This window comes from Anguilla rostrata, chromosome 9 (assembly GCF_018555375.3).
Source record: "Anguilla rostrata isolate EN2019 chromosome 9, ASM1855537v3, whole genome shotgun sequence".
Classification (NCBI taxonomy): Eukaryota; Metazoa; Chordata; class Actinopteri; order Anguilliformes; family Anguillidae; genus Anguilla; species Anguilla rostrata.
In genome coordinates, this window is record NC_057941.1 from 51,084,663 (window position 1) to 51,098,899 (window position 14,237).

The 14,237-nt window shown below is 41.5% G+C and overlaps 3 protein-coding genes across 3 annotated transcripts; all 3 read right to left on the reverse strand.

Moving 5' to 3' along the window:
• Positions 1–2,496: 2,496 nt before the first annotated feature.
• Positions 2,497–4,128, reverse strand: LOC135262442 (olfactory receptor 1E16-like). Its single transcript, XM_064349461.1, has one exon. It carries the CDS (start codon positions 4,126–4,128, stop codon positions 3,142–3,144), a length of 987 nt encoding a protein of 328 aa, XP_064205531.1. The 3' UTR covers positions 2,497–3,141.
• Positions 4,129–7,509: 3,381 nt separating this feature from the next.
• On the reverse strand, positions 7,510–8,730 carry LOC135262443 (olfactory receptor 2A12-like). The gene has a single exon (XM_064349462.1). The coding sequence runs from the start codon at positions 8,728–8,730 to the stop codon at positions 7,744–7,746; it is 987 nt and encodes a 328-aa protein (XP_064205532.1). The 3' UTR covers positions 7,510–7,743.
• A 3,566-nt stretch (positions 8,731–12,296) lies between these two features.
• Positions 12,297–13,343, reverse strand: LOC135262444 (olfactory receptor 1E16-like). Its single transcript, XM_064349464.1, has one exon. It carries the CDS (start codon positions 13,341–13,343, stop codon positions 12,357–12,359), a length of 987 nt encoding a protein of 328 aa, XP_064205534.1. The 3' UTR covers positions 12,297–12,356.
• Between the last annotated feature and the right edge of the window lie 894 nt (positions 13,344–14,237).

Genomic DNA, 14,237 nt, shown 5'->3' on the forward strand with positions numbered 1-14,237 from the left:
TATGAGATCGAATTTCACCGTGCTCTAATTAACGACCGGGGTTGCCCACCCACGATTTAGAGAAATCTACATTTAATGAACCTGTGCCCCCGGGTTGCCTGCTAGCACTCAACGTGGCACACCTATTGTAGCCATTCCCTTTCTTAAATGGCAAAACCCTAAATCAAGTCCACCCTTATTATCCTTTTGGGGGCGACATAGCTCAGGAGGTAAGAGCGGTTGTCTGGCAGTCGGAGGGTTGCCGGTTCGAGCCCCACCCTGGGTGTGTCGAAGTGTCCCTGAGCAAGACACCTGACCCCTAAATGCTCTGGTGAATGAGAGGTATCAATTATAAAGTGCTTTGGATAAAAGCACAATATAAATGCAGTCCATTTTACCATTTTCCTTTTACCAAGCCAGAAGACATTAAATGTCTTAAGTTTTTCCTTGTAGAATTGAAATTTTACACTGGAAACCAGTTTAATTACTTTTTTTCTCTTTGTACTTTTTTCCCATATCTCTATTATCTCTCTCCAAGGAAGAAACACACTTACAACTGGCTTACAACTGTTGCATAATTAATAATCAACATTCCTATGCAACGAAGGGTTCAGAGAAAAAATAACTATGATAGAGTCATTTTAACTCAAATAGAGTGCACACTGTCCCCCATTGGCCCCTGTTAATACTAGGAATTTTGCCTTGCACAGCAGTTTTTTCCCTCTAGTGTCACAAAAACAAATGATTTCAGTTCCACCCAAATCAAGTTTGTAGAGTAATAAAGAACACACAAAGTGAACGTGAGTGAAACAACAACACTTACCTCAGAAAAAAATATTTGAAAAAAGATTAATTATATTTAAATAATTCAGTTGAAACTGTTATCAGTTGCACAGCCAAGGTCAAATGAAACAGCTGAATAAACCTAGAATATTGACAGGCGGAAATAAAATACCTGAAATGCCGATAAGCTATAATACTGAACAGCTCTCTTCTCACATTTAGTGACCAGTTCAGTCTGCTATTTCTTATGTGTTTTCAGAAATCTTATATAGGCTTATAACCGGTGTCGTCACTGTGATGAATCGGCACAATCCTACAGAGACCATAACCGTGGGCGGTGGGTTACTCTGTTTGCATCGTGACCTTGGAGAAGGATACAATGCCATCATAAATTCTCTTTAGAACATGTCCTCTTAACTTAAAACTAAGATTGATACGCTCAATTGTACGCTAGTCGTAATTTCTGAATTCTGCATATGGTAAGCCGTTCTGTCATTAAATCCTTTTTCGTAGCTAGCTACCAAATTATCCAATGTAGCTCATTATTTCCTAGCTAGCTGGCCATATGACTTGGCTAATTACCACATTTGCCTAGCTATGCCGTTTGTACCCACTAGCTGGCCTAGCTAGCTGCGTTTTCGTGGGCATCTAGGTGCCACGAAAATGCAGAAAGTAAAACTAGCTAGGTAGTATAGCTGGTTTAACTATATACTTTAAAAATGTATTTACGTTTTAGCAGACTCACTCTTTCGGCTAGCTTGGTTCTTATGGCCAGCAAGCTGAACTAGTTTGTTCTTTTGGCTAGGCTAACTAGCCAAACTCACTGGTCCGTACGACCAACTAACTGAACTAGTTGGTCCTTACGGCCAGGTTGTTTAGCCAGTTGAACTAGCTACAAGTAATACACAAGTTTCCTAAGTTGTTGAGCAGTAGGCGTGACCACAGATGGATGCTAGAAGCGTTGTCAAATTTGTCTGAAAGTATAACAAGTTTTTTTCGTAGACTGCTGTTCTCACGATGTTACTGGAATGTTTTGTCAATGTTATAAGAATGCCATATGTGACGCATAGAAATGTGTGGTTAAATTTTGTGATTTCAAAGGTGTATCATGATGTTTAAGAGCCGTTTTCTCCCTTTAATAGCAGCCCACAGTACGTTGAATTGAATTTACGCTGTTAAAAGGTATATTCCAGCTTTCACCACTAGAGGCCGCTTTCTCCTTGTGAGAGAGGTACATAAGCTGGTCAGCTCTCGTCTTTTCAGACCAACAGAAGCGAGAGAGATAACTGCTTTATAAACTTTTATCCGTCTCATTATGTGTAGAGAACGAAGACGACTACATGTATCCACAAATAATGTTGATAAAATGTCCACAATTTTGCACAGTAAATAAAAATCATTTTATTACTGGTGTCAACACTCACACCCATGACACCCATGACTACCGATGAGTGAGATGCAGGCATGACCTGTGCATTCAGTGTGTGTTGGCCCAGAATAAGCTCTGCTGTTCCATTCTTATGGTTGAGAACAGTGCTTAGAAATGGACTTAATGAACAATAATCATATGACCTTTGTAGTTCTTTTTTGTCAACTCTTTTTCAAGGATACTGCTCATGTTGGCCATTACTGGTAACATATTGAAATATATCAGAAGACATACTGAAACAATTAAATATTTTAATAATTATTTATTATTTAATAACAATATAAACAATGTTGCTGCTTTCATGGCTATAATATATATTAAAAAATATTGTGAGCAGTGCCAGCTCTAGTGTGGGGCCCTAAGTAGGATTTGATTTGCCACCCAGTAGACCCATGTTTTCTGGTGTTACTGACATATTTTATTTCAATATATTAGCAGTGTATTCCATTCCAACACGAATATTGGCACCCCCATTCACAACAGAAAGCACCTCACAAAATAAAAAAATAAAAAAAGATTTGATTATTTTTTCACTGATCAACACAGGAGATGCAGCTTATTCAATGAAATGTTACTTTTTTTATGAATAAAGGAATGTACAACAAGCTTTCTATAAAGTAATACACAAATGAAAACTAGAAAAAAGCAGCTTTAAATTACATACATTTATTCAGTGTTTTCTACAAAATTATACAAACTTGCATTAAGTTGCATTTCAAATGCTAAAATATGGCTTAATATATGTTACCATGTTATATTTTTAAATAAATGTTGTATATTTAATAAATCTGAATAAAGAATGAACATTTATTTCTTCACATTTTAGCTAGTTTAACAATCATCAAAATGAATTCGAAAATAGCCATTTGTTGGCATCACACATCGACACACACACACACTACAGTATGTGTTGTCAGTCAGAATTGATATTTTGGATCAAACTGCCTGTTTCATTTGGAAACAGTCGTGACTATACGTGTCTGACTAACGACATTCCTTTGACAAAACCATTTGTATAAAATGTCCTTGATCTCCTTGGTCCTGTAGCAGTATATGAGGGGATTAATTAAGGGGGGGAACAGGCTATAGAAGAGTGTGAGACTGATCCGCAAATCTGGGCTGATCTTTACGAAGGAGACTAGGGAGCTCAGGTAGACTCCAAAGCGGGGCAGGTAGTATATGCTGATGATGCACACCTGTGTAGCACAGGTGGAGAAGGCTTTGTAGCGGCCCTGGGCGTCGGCTATCTTCAGCACTGCCACGATGATGCTGATGTAAGATGATAAGATCAAGATGAGTGGCACCAGGAGCACGAACATGCCCAGGGCCACAGACAGACTGGAGACCTGCCATGTGTCAGCGCACACCAGGGAGGTGGTGGACACGCTGTCGCAGTAGCAGTGGATGATCCGGTTGGGCCCGCAGAAAGGCATCCGGGCAGTCATGCCGACGGAGATGCCTGGGGACACCGCGGCAGACACCCAGGAGAAGCCGGTTAGCGCCCCCATGGTGCGGTTGGTCATGAGCGTCGGGTAGCGCAGAGGGAAGCAAATGGCCAGGTAGCGGTCCAGCGACATGGCCAGCAGGATCAGCGAGTTGAGCGTCCCAAAATAGTGGATCAGAAAGTACTGGAAGAAGCAGACGTGGAAGGGGATGGCGCCATCGTCTAGCCAGTAGCGGCCGATGGCTTTGGGCAGGGCTACGGTGCAGAAGCCGATGTCGGACAGGGCCAGGCTCAGCATGATGATGTACATGGGCTTCTGGAGCCGGTGCTCGATGAAGAACAGCGCCACCAGGAGGGAGTTCCCCACCACGGTGGTGACGTAGATCAGGAAGAAGATCACGCCCATCAACTTATAATACTGAAAGTCGAGCCCTGGGAAGTTCACAATGAAGAACTCCTTTACTGTGGTCTGGGTCTGGTTCGCCTGTTCCATTCTGGGGAGAGGCAAAATATATATAAAAATATAAGCACCTGGTCAGGTGAAACTCACAAGCTGAGGTGGAGCTTCCAAGCAGTAGGAGCTCTGAGTGGGAAAAAACTTATGGCCTTAATGACTTAATTAGCCCTAACATTTACGCCACCTTAATACGTTTTAGCTACATTTCCTGATAAGCACATGAATGACAGCTGAAGACTGTTCTCGTGTCCCTGTATGAGATCGAATTTCACCGTGCTCTAATTAACGACCGGGGTTGCCCACCCATGATTTAGAGAAATCTACATTTAATGAACCTGTGCCCCCGGGTTGCCTGCTAGCACTCAACGTGGCACACCTATTGTAGCCATTCCCTTTCTTAAATGGCAAAACCCTAAATCAAGTCCACCCTTATTATCCTTTTGGGGGCGACACAGCTCAGGAGGTAAGAGCGGTTATCTGGCAGTCAGAGGGTTGCCGGTTCGAGCCCCACCCTGGGTGTGTCGAAGTGTCCCTGAGCAATACACCGGACCCCTAAATGATCTGGTGAATGAGAGGTATCAATTGTAAAGCGCTTTGGATAGAAGCACAATATAAATGCAGTCCATTTTACCATTTTCCTTTTACCAAGCCAGAAGACATTAAATGTCTGAAGTTTTTCCTTGTAGAATTGAAATTTTACACTGGAAACCAGTTTAATTACTTTTTTTCTCTTTGTACTTTTTTTCTATATCTCTATTATCTCTCTCCAAGCAAGAAACGCACTTACAACTGGCTTACAATTGTTGCATAATTAATAATCAACATTCCTATGCAACAAAGGGTTCAGAGAAAAAATAACTATGGTAGAGTCATTTTAACTCAAATAGAGCGCACACTGTCCCCCATTGGACCCTGTTAATACTAGGAATTTTGCCTCGCACAGCAGTTTTTTCCCTCTAGTGTCACAAAAACAAATGATTTCAATTCCACCCAAATCAAGTTTTTAGAGTAATAAAGAGCACATGAAGTGAACGTGAGTGAAACAATAACACTTACCCGAGGAAAAAAATATTTGAAAAAAGATTAATTATATTTAAATAATTCAATTAAAACTACTATCTGTTGCAAGGCCAAGGCCAAATGAAACAGTTGAATAAACCTATAATATTGAAAGGCTCGTGTAAAATACCTGAAATCCTGAAAAGCTATAATACTGAACAGCTCTCCTCTCACATTCGGTGACCTGTTTAGTCTGCCATTTCATATGTGTTTTCAGAAATCTTATATAGGCTTATAACTGGTGTCGTTACTGTGATGAATCGACACAATCCTACAGAGACCATAACCTTGGGGGGTGGGTTACTGTTTGCGGTTTGCATTGTGTCCTTGGAGAAGGACAATACAGACAAACCTGGTCTCCCTATGTTCACCAAGTGATATGCTCAATTGTATGCTAGTGCTAATTGCAGCATCCTCCTCCACATGGCAAGCAATTTTGTCATTTTATCCTTTTTTGTTGCTAGCTACCAAATTATCCTAAGTAGCTGCTTATTTTTCTAATCAGCTGGCCATATGACATACCTAACTACCACATTTGCCGTTTATTCCAACTAGCTGGCCATAAGGCGTAGCTAACCCAAAAGCCAGCTAGCTGCCCTCATATTATTAGCTAGGTCATATGCATAGTTTAACTAGCTACTTTATAATTTAGCTCACTTAAGCCAGCTAGATTTTATCTGGCTCACTATCTAAGCTAGGTTGGTTCCATGAACAATTTTACAACGCAGCTGGCTTAACTAGTTGGTTCCTGTAGCCAGCAAGCTACATTTACATTACTGCATTTCTCAGACGGCAGTAGAGGGCGCTCCCTCCTTGTGAGAGGGGTAGATAGTCAACTGTCGTCTTTTCAGACAAGCGAGGGAATACTGCCTGACTTTTATCCGGCTAATTTCTTTTTATTCAGGTAAGTAACATTTATAAGTACATATGTATGCTCTGAATAATTACAGTGTGATGTAAACTTCGTGATTTTCCTGTATTACGGTCAGATGGTCGTGTATTATGTTCATTTTGATTGTTGTAAATGTCGAGAACTTTCCCCGCTCAGTGGATGCGGCTATTTTACTTCAGATCGCAAACAACGCGTTAATGGCGGGTACCCCTTCAGGTTACCGTCTTTGCACATTTTTTGTAGCTCCATTGTAATGTTATTTGGTTTGTCAGGCTGCAAAATGTTAAGATTTTTATTAAGTGAAGTTCACTATGAATTTTCACGGTTTTAAACTTCATTCGCGTCACGTTAATTCTTGCTAACTGCTAACTGTTATAATAGGGGGTGGCCCCATTATAACCTGTTAGCTACATGTCTTAAGTCAGTTCATTAAAAATTCCATTTTAGGCCAGCAGATGGGATCCTCATAATATTTGTTAGTAGTCTAGGCATTGGGAAAGGTGGGTTTCAAAGAATCCAGTTAATTATATTTTTAGGTTTTCACCAACAACGGAAAAAGTTTTTTTTTTGTTTCCAAACTTCTACCTTTTGATGAATTACTGATACCAGCGAATACAAAATGTCTTCCTGATGTTACTGGAATGTTTTGTCAATGTTATAACACTGTCATATGTGATGCACAGAAATGTGTGGTCATACTTGTGATTTCAAATGTGTATTATGATGTTTAAAAGCCCCTTTCTGCCTGTAATGGCTGTGTAGGCTTGTTGAATTGGATCCACACTGTTAAAAGGTGTATTCCAGCTTTCACCACTAGAGGCCGCTTCCTCCTCGTGAGGGAGGTACATGTGCTGGTCAGCTGTAGCCTTTTCAGACCAACAGAAGTGTGAGAACTGCTTAATAAACTTTTATCCATCTCATTATTTCCCTGTTTGTTCTGGCTAGTAACATTTATGAGTACACATATGTATATGTTGTTACAGTGTGAGGTGAACTTTGTGATGTAAGGTCAGATGGTTGTGAATTATGTTTGTTTTGATTGTTGTAAAAGTTGAGAAAAGTTGAGGCGGCCGACTAGTTGTTTTTTTTTTTGTTTTTTTAACATCTTTGTACATTTTATGGCTCCCCTGTAATGTTATTTGGTTTGTGAGGCTTCTGTAAAAATATTAAGATTATTAAGTGAAGTTCACTGTATTTTCCCAGTTTTGAGCTTAATAAGCTTCATGTTAATTCTCACTAACAGTAACACCCCCCCCCTTTCCCATTATAACAATGACAGTTTTTAAGAAAATGCAGATTGTAGATCTGAATTATTTGCAGATTACAAATATTCTGGTTTGAGTTGTGTTTTTATCTATAAGCATATTTTTAATGAATGCCTTTTTTTACAGTATGAAATGGAGTCTACCCTCAGCTTTATATTAGTTATTTTACTAAAGTCATTGTGTAACCAATATCCAGTTTATTATAGCTGCAGTAAGTCAAAGCCTGACTAGAAAATGTAGGCTATATGTGGAAAAGTTACTCAAAGTTACATTTTTAATAAATGTAATATATTTAATAAATCTAAATAAAAAGTGAACATTTTCAGTTTCACAGAACTTGATAAAAGGTATTTGTTAACATGACATACACACACACACACACACATGCACACACTACAGTACGTGTTGTCAGAATTGATATTTCAGATCAAACTGTCATTTGGAAACAGTCGTAACTATAGGTGTCTGACTGATGGCATTCCTTCGACAAAACCATTTGCTTAAAATGTCCTTGATCTCCGTAGTCCTGTAGCAGTAAATGAGGGGATTTAGCAGGGGAGGGAACAGGCTATAGAAGAGGGTGAGACTGATCCGCAAATCCGGGTTGACATTAATGTAGGAAACTAGGGAGCTCAGGTAGACTCCGAAACGGGGCAGGTAGTATATGCTGATAATGCACACCTGTGTAGCACAGGTGGAGAAGGTTTTTTGGCGGCCCTGAGCATCGGCTACCTTCAGCACTGCCACAATGATGCTGATGTAAGATGATAAGATCAAGATGAGTGGCACCAGGAGCACGAACATGGCCAGGCCCGTGGACACACTGAGGATCTGTCGTGCATCAGCGCACACCAGGGAGATGATGGACATGGTGTCGCAGTAGCAGTGGATGATCCGGTTGGGCCCACAGAACGGCATCGGGGTGGAGATGCCGACGGAGATGGCCGGGGACACCGCGGCGGACACCCAGGAGAAGCCGGTTAGCGCCCCCATGGTGCGGTTGGTCATGAGCGTCGGGTAGCGCAGAGGGAAGCAAATGGCCAGGTAGCGGTCCAGCGACATGGCCAGCAGGATCAGCGAGTTGAGCGTCCCAAAATAGTGGATCAGGAACCGCTGGAAGAAGCAGATGTGGAAGGGGATGGCGCCATCGTCTAGCCAGTAGCGGCCAATGACTTTGGGCAGGGCTACGGTGCAGAAGCCGATGTCGGACAGGGCCAGGCTCAGCATGACAATGTACATGGGCTTCTGGAGCCGGCGCTCGATGAAGAACAGCGCCACCAGGAGGGAGTTCCCCACCACGGTGGTGACGTAGATCAGGAAGAAGATCACGCCCATCAGCTTATAATACTGAAAGTCGAGCCCTGGGAAGTTCACAATGAAGAACTCCTTTACTGTGGTCTGGGTCTGGTTCGCCTGTTCCATTCTGGGGAGAGGCAAAATATATATAAAAATATAAGCACCTGGTCAGGTGAAACTCACAAGCTGAGGTGGAGCTTCCAAGCAGTAGGAGCTCTGAGTGGGAAAAAACTTCTGGCCTTAATGACATAATTAGCCCTAACATTTACGCCACCTTAATACGTTTTAGCTACATTTCCTGATAAGCGCATGAATGACAGCTGAAGACTGTTCTCGTGTCCCTGTATGAGATCGAATTTCACCGTGCTCTAATTAACGACCGGGGTTGCCCACCCATGATTTAGAGAAATCTACATTTAATGAAACTGTGCCCCCGGGTTGCCTGCTAGCACTCAACGTGGCACACCTATTGTAGCCATTCCCTTTCTTAAATGGCAAAACCCTAAATCAAGTCCACCCTTATTATCCTTTTGGGGGCGACACAGCTCAGGAGGTAAGAGCGGTTATCTGGCAGTCAGAGGGTTGCCGGTTCGAGCCCCACCCTGGGTGTGTCGAAGTGTCCCTGAGCAAGACACCGGACCCCTAAATGATCTGGTGAATGAGAGGTATCAATTGTAAAGCGCTTTGGATAGAAGCACAATATAAATGCAGTCCATTTTACCATTTTCCTTTTACCAAGCCAGAAGACATTAAATGTCTTAAGTTTTTCCTTGTAGAATTGAAATTTTACACTGGAAACCAGTTTAATTACTTTTTTTCTCTTTGTACTTTTTTTCTATATCTCTATTATCTCTCTCCAAGCAAGAAACGCACTTACAACTGGCTTACAATTGTTGCATAATTAATAATCAACATTCCTATGCAAGAAAGGGTTCAGTGAAAAAATAACTATGGTAGTGTCATTTTAACTCAAATAGAGCGCACACTGTCCCCCATTGGACCCTGTTAATACTAGGAATTTTGCCTCGCACAGCAGTTTTTTCCCTCTAGTGTCACAAAAACAAATGATTTCAATTCCACCCAAATCAAGTTTTTAGAGTAATAAAGAGCACATGAAGTGAACGTGAGTGAAACAATAACACTTACCCGAGGAAAAAAATATTTGAAAAAAGATTAATTATATTTAAATAATTCAATTAAAACTACTATCTGTTGCAAGGCCAAGGCCAAATGAAACAGTTGAATAAACCTATAATATTGAAAGGCTCGTGTAAAATACCTGAAATCCTGAAAAGCTATAATACTGAACAGCTCTCCTCTCACATTTGGTGACCTGTTTAGTCTGCCATTTCATATGTGTTTTCAGAAATCTTATATAGGCTTATAACTGGTGTCGTTACTGTGATGAATCGACACAATCCTACAGAGACCATAACCTTGGGGGGTGGGTTACTCTGTTTGCGGTTTGCATTGTGTCCTTGGAGAAGGACAATACAGACAAACCTGGTCTCCCTATGTTCACCAAGTGATATGCTCAATTGTATGCTAGTGCTAATTGCAGCATCCTCCTCCACATGGCAAGCAATTTTGTCATTTAGTCCTTTTTTTGTTGCTAGCTACCAAATTATCCTAAGTAGCTGCTTATTTTTCTAATCAGCTGGCCATATGACATACCTAACTACCACATTTGCCGTTTATTCCAACTAGCTGGCCATAAGGCGTAGCTAACCCAAAAGCCAGCTAGCTGCCCTCATATTATTAGCTAGGTCATATGCATAGTTTAACTAGCTACTTTATAATTTAGCTCACTTAAGCCAGCTAGATTTTATCTGGCTCACTATCTAAGCTAGGTTGGTTCCATGAACAATTTTACAACGCAGCTGGCTTAACTAGTTGGTTCCTGTAGCCAGCAAGCTACATTTACATTACTGCATTTCTCAGACGGCAGTAGAGGGCGCTCCCTCCTTGTGAGAGGGGTAGATAGTCAACTGTCGTCTTTTCAGACAAGCGAGGGAATACTGCCTGACTTTTATCCGGCTAATTTCTTTTTATTCAGGTAAGTAACATTTATAAGTACATATGTATGCTCTGAATAATTACAGTGTGATGTAAACTTCGTGATTTTCCTGTATTACGGCCAGATGGTCGTGTATTATGTTCATTTTGATTGTTGTAAATGTCGAGAACTTTCCCCGCTCAGTGGATGCGGCTATTTTACTTCAGATCGCAAACAACGCGTTAATGGCGGGTACCCCTTCAGGTTACCGTCTTTGCACATTTTTTTGTAGCTCCATTGTAATGTTATTTGGTTTGTCAGGCTTCTGCAAAATGTTACGATTTTTATTAAGTGAAGTTCACTATGAATTTTCACGGTTTTAAACTTCATTCGCGTCACGTTAATTCTTGCTAACTGCTAACTGTTATAATAGGGGGTGGCCCCATTATAACCTGTTAGCTACATGTCTTAAGTCAGTTCATTAAAAATTCAATTTTAGGCCAGCAGATGGGATCCTCATAATATTTGTTAGTAGTCTAGGCATTGGGAAAGGTGGGTTTCAAAGAACCCAGTTAATTATATTTTTAGGTTTTCAGCAACAACGGAAAAAGTTTTTTTTTTGTTTCCAAACTTCTACCTTTTGATGAATTACTGATACCAGCGAATACAAAATGTCTTCCTGATGTTACTGGAATGTTTTGTCAATGTTATAACACTGCCATATGTGATGCACAGAAATGTGTGGTCATACTTGTGATTTCAAATGTGTATTATGATTTTTAATTATGAGTTTAAAAGCCCTTTTCTGCCTGTAATGGCTGTGTAGGCTTGTTGAATTGGATCCACACTGTTAAAAGGTGTATTCCAGCTTTCACCACTAGAGGCCGCTTCCTCCTCGTGAGGGAGGTACATGTGCTGGTCAGCTGTAGCCTTTTCAGACCAACAGAAGTGTGAGAACTGCTTAATAAACTTTTATCCATCTCATTATTTCCCTGTTTGTTCTGGCTAGTAACATTTATGAGTACACATATGTATATGTTGTTACAGTGTGAGGTGAACTTTGTGATGTAAGGTCAGATGGTTGTGAATTATGTTTGTTTTGATTGTTGTAAAAATTGAGAAAAGTTGAGGCGGCCGACTAGTTGTTTTTTTTTTTTTTTTTAACATCTTTGTACATTTTTATGGCTCCCCTGTAATGTTATTTGGTTTGTGAGGCTTCTGTAAAAATATTAAGATTATTAAGTGAAGTTCACCGTATTTTCCCAGTTTTGAGCTTAATAAGCTTCATGTTAATTCTCACTAACAGTAACACCCCCCCCCTTTCCCATTATAACAATGACAGTTTTTAAGAAAATGCAGATTGTAGATCTGAATTATTTGCAGATTACAAATATTCTGGTTTGAGTTGTGTTTTTATCTATAAGCATATTTTTAATGAATGCCTTTTTTACAATATGAAATGGAGTCTACCCTCAGCTTTATATTAGTAATTTTACTAAAGTCATTGTGTAACCAATATCCAGTTTATTATAGCTGCAGTAAGTCAAAGCCTGACTAGAAAATGTAGGCTATATGTGGAAAAGTTACTCAAAGTTTTAATAAATGTAATATATTTAATAAATCTAAATAAAAAGTGAACATTTTCAGTTTCACAGAACTTGATAAAAGGTATTTGTTAACATGACATACACACACACACACACACATGCACACACTACAGTACGTGTTGTCAGAATTGATATTTCAGATCAAACTGTCATTTGGAAACAGTCGTAACTATAGGTGTCTGACTGATGACATTCCTTTGACAAAACCATTTGCTTAAAATGTCCTTGATCTCCGTAGTCCTGTAGCAGTAAATGAGGGGATTTAGCAGGGGAGGGAACAGGCTATAGAAGAGGGTGAGACTGATCCGCAAATCCGGGTTGACATTAATGTAGGAAACTAGGGAGCTCAGGTAGACTCCGAAACGGGGCAGGTAGTATATACTGATAATGCACAGCTGTGTAGCACAGGTGGAGAAGGTTTTTTGGCGGCCCTGAGCATCGGCTACCTTCAGCACTGCCACAATGATGCTGATGTAAGATGATAAGATCAAGATGAGTGGCACCAGGAGCACGAACATGGCCAGGCCCGTGGACACACTGAGGATCTGTCGTGCATCAGCGCACACCAGGGAGGTGGTGGACACGCTGTCGCAGTAGCAGTGGATGATCCGGTTGGGCCCACAGAACGGCATCGGGGTGGAGATGCCGACGGAGATGGCCGGGGACACCGCGGCGGACACCCAGGAGAAGCCGGTTAGCGCCCCCATGGTGCGGTTGGTCATGAGCGCCGGGTAGCGCAGCGGGAAGCAAATGGCCAGGTAGCGGTCCAGCGACATGGCCAGCAGGATCAGCGAGTTGAGCGTCCCAAAATAGTGGATCAGGAACCGCTGGAAGAAGCAGATGTGGAAGGGGATGGCGCCATCGTCTAGCCAGTAGCGGCCGATGGCTTTGGGCAGGGCTACGGTGCAGAAGCCGATGTCGGACAGGGCCAGGCTCAGCATGATGATGTACATGGGCTTCTGGAGCCGGCGCTCGATGAAGAACAGCGCCACCAGGAGGGAGTTCCCCACCACGGTGGTCATGTAGATCAGGAAGAAGATCGTGCCCATCAGCTTAAAGTGCTGAGGGTGGAGCCCTGGGAAGCCCACAATGAAGAACTCCTTTACTGTGGTCTGGGTCTGGTTCATCTGTGGCATTCTGCGGAGAGGCATAGAGAGAAATTAGTTTTTCTTTTTTTTTGCATTTCGGCACCTTTTTAAAAAAATAGCAAGCCTTTTTAAATTCTAATTGTTTAATTAATTGCGACGTAGCAATGAAAACCCGTGACTCTCCAGATTCAGGGTCGCAGACCCCTATCCTAAACTCTTCTGTTCTCTCCCGCTTACAGGAAATGTAGCCAGCCAACCCCACAGCCATGGCAGGGCCCCGACACGACCCACAATCCTCAACTTCCTGCCGCAGCTCCCTCCGATCCTTTGGTGTAAAATAACATACACTACAACTGCCTCTTGCCTTGTCTGTGCTGTCCCTTCGTGGAACTGCTTCGGGTAAAACTCACAAGCTGAAAACCCGGCAAGGTCTTCCAAGCATTAGCAGCTCCCTGTCTAGAAAAAAAAATGGCAGGTCTTGATTTTTCAATGAGCCCTAACATTTGTGCTATCTGACGTTTTAACTACATTTTTTGATAAGCGCATGAATGATAGACAAAGTCTGTCTTTGTGTCCGTATTGTAAACTTTTCACTCTGATCTGATTTACGAGTGAACCAGTGTTGGTTCGTACAGCCAATTGCCTAATTTAGCCAGGGAATTGGTGGAAAGCAAAACTGGCATACATTTAATGGAGTTTCAGTTTGTCCCCGGTTTGCCTGGTAGCACTCTACTTGACACATCTATTGTACCCCACTGTGGTGTTACATTTCAAAAAAGGCAAAACCCTCAATCAAATCCACCCCAGTATTCTCCTTTTACCAAGCTGAAAGGGATTATGCATTTTAGGTCTTTCCTCTCAGAATCAAAATTTCACACTGGGAACCAGTTTGGTTGCTTTTTTTCTCCTCTTTGTACTTTTTTCCTTCTATATCCTCAGTAG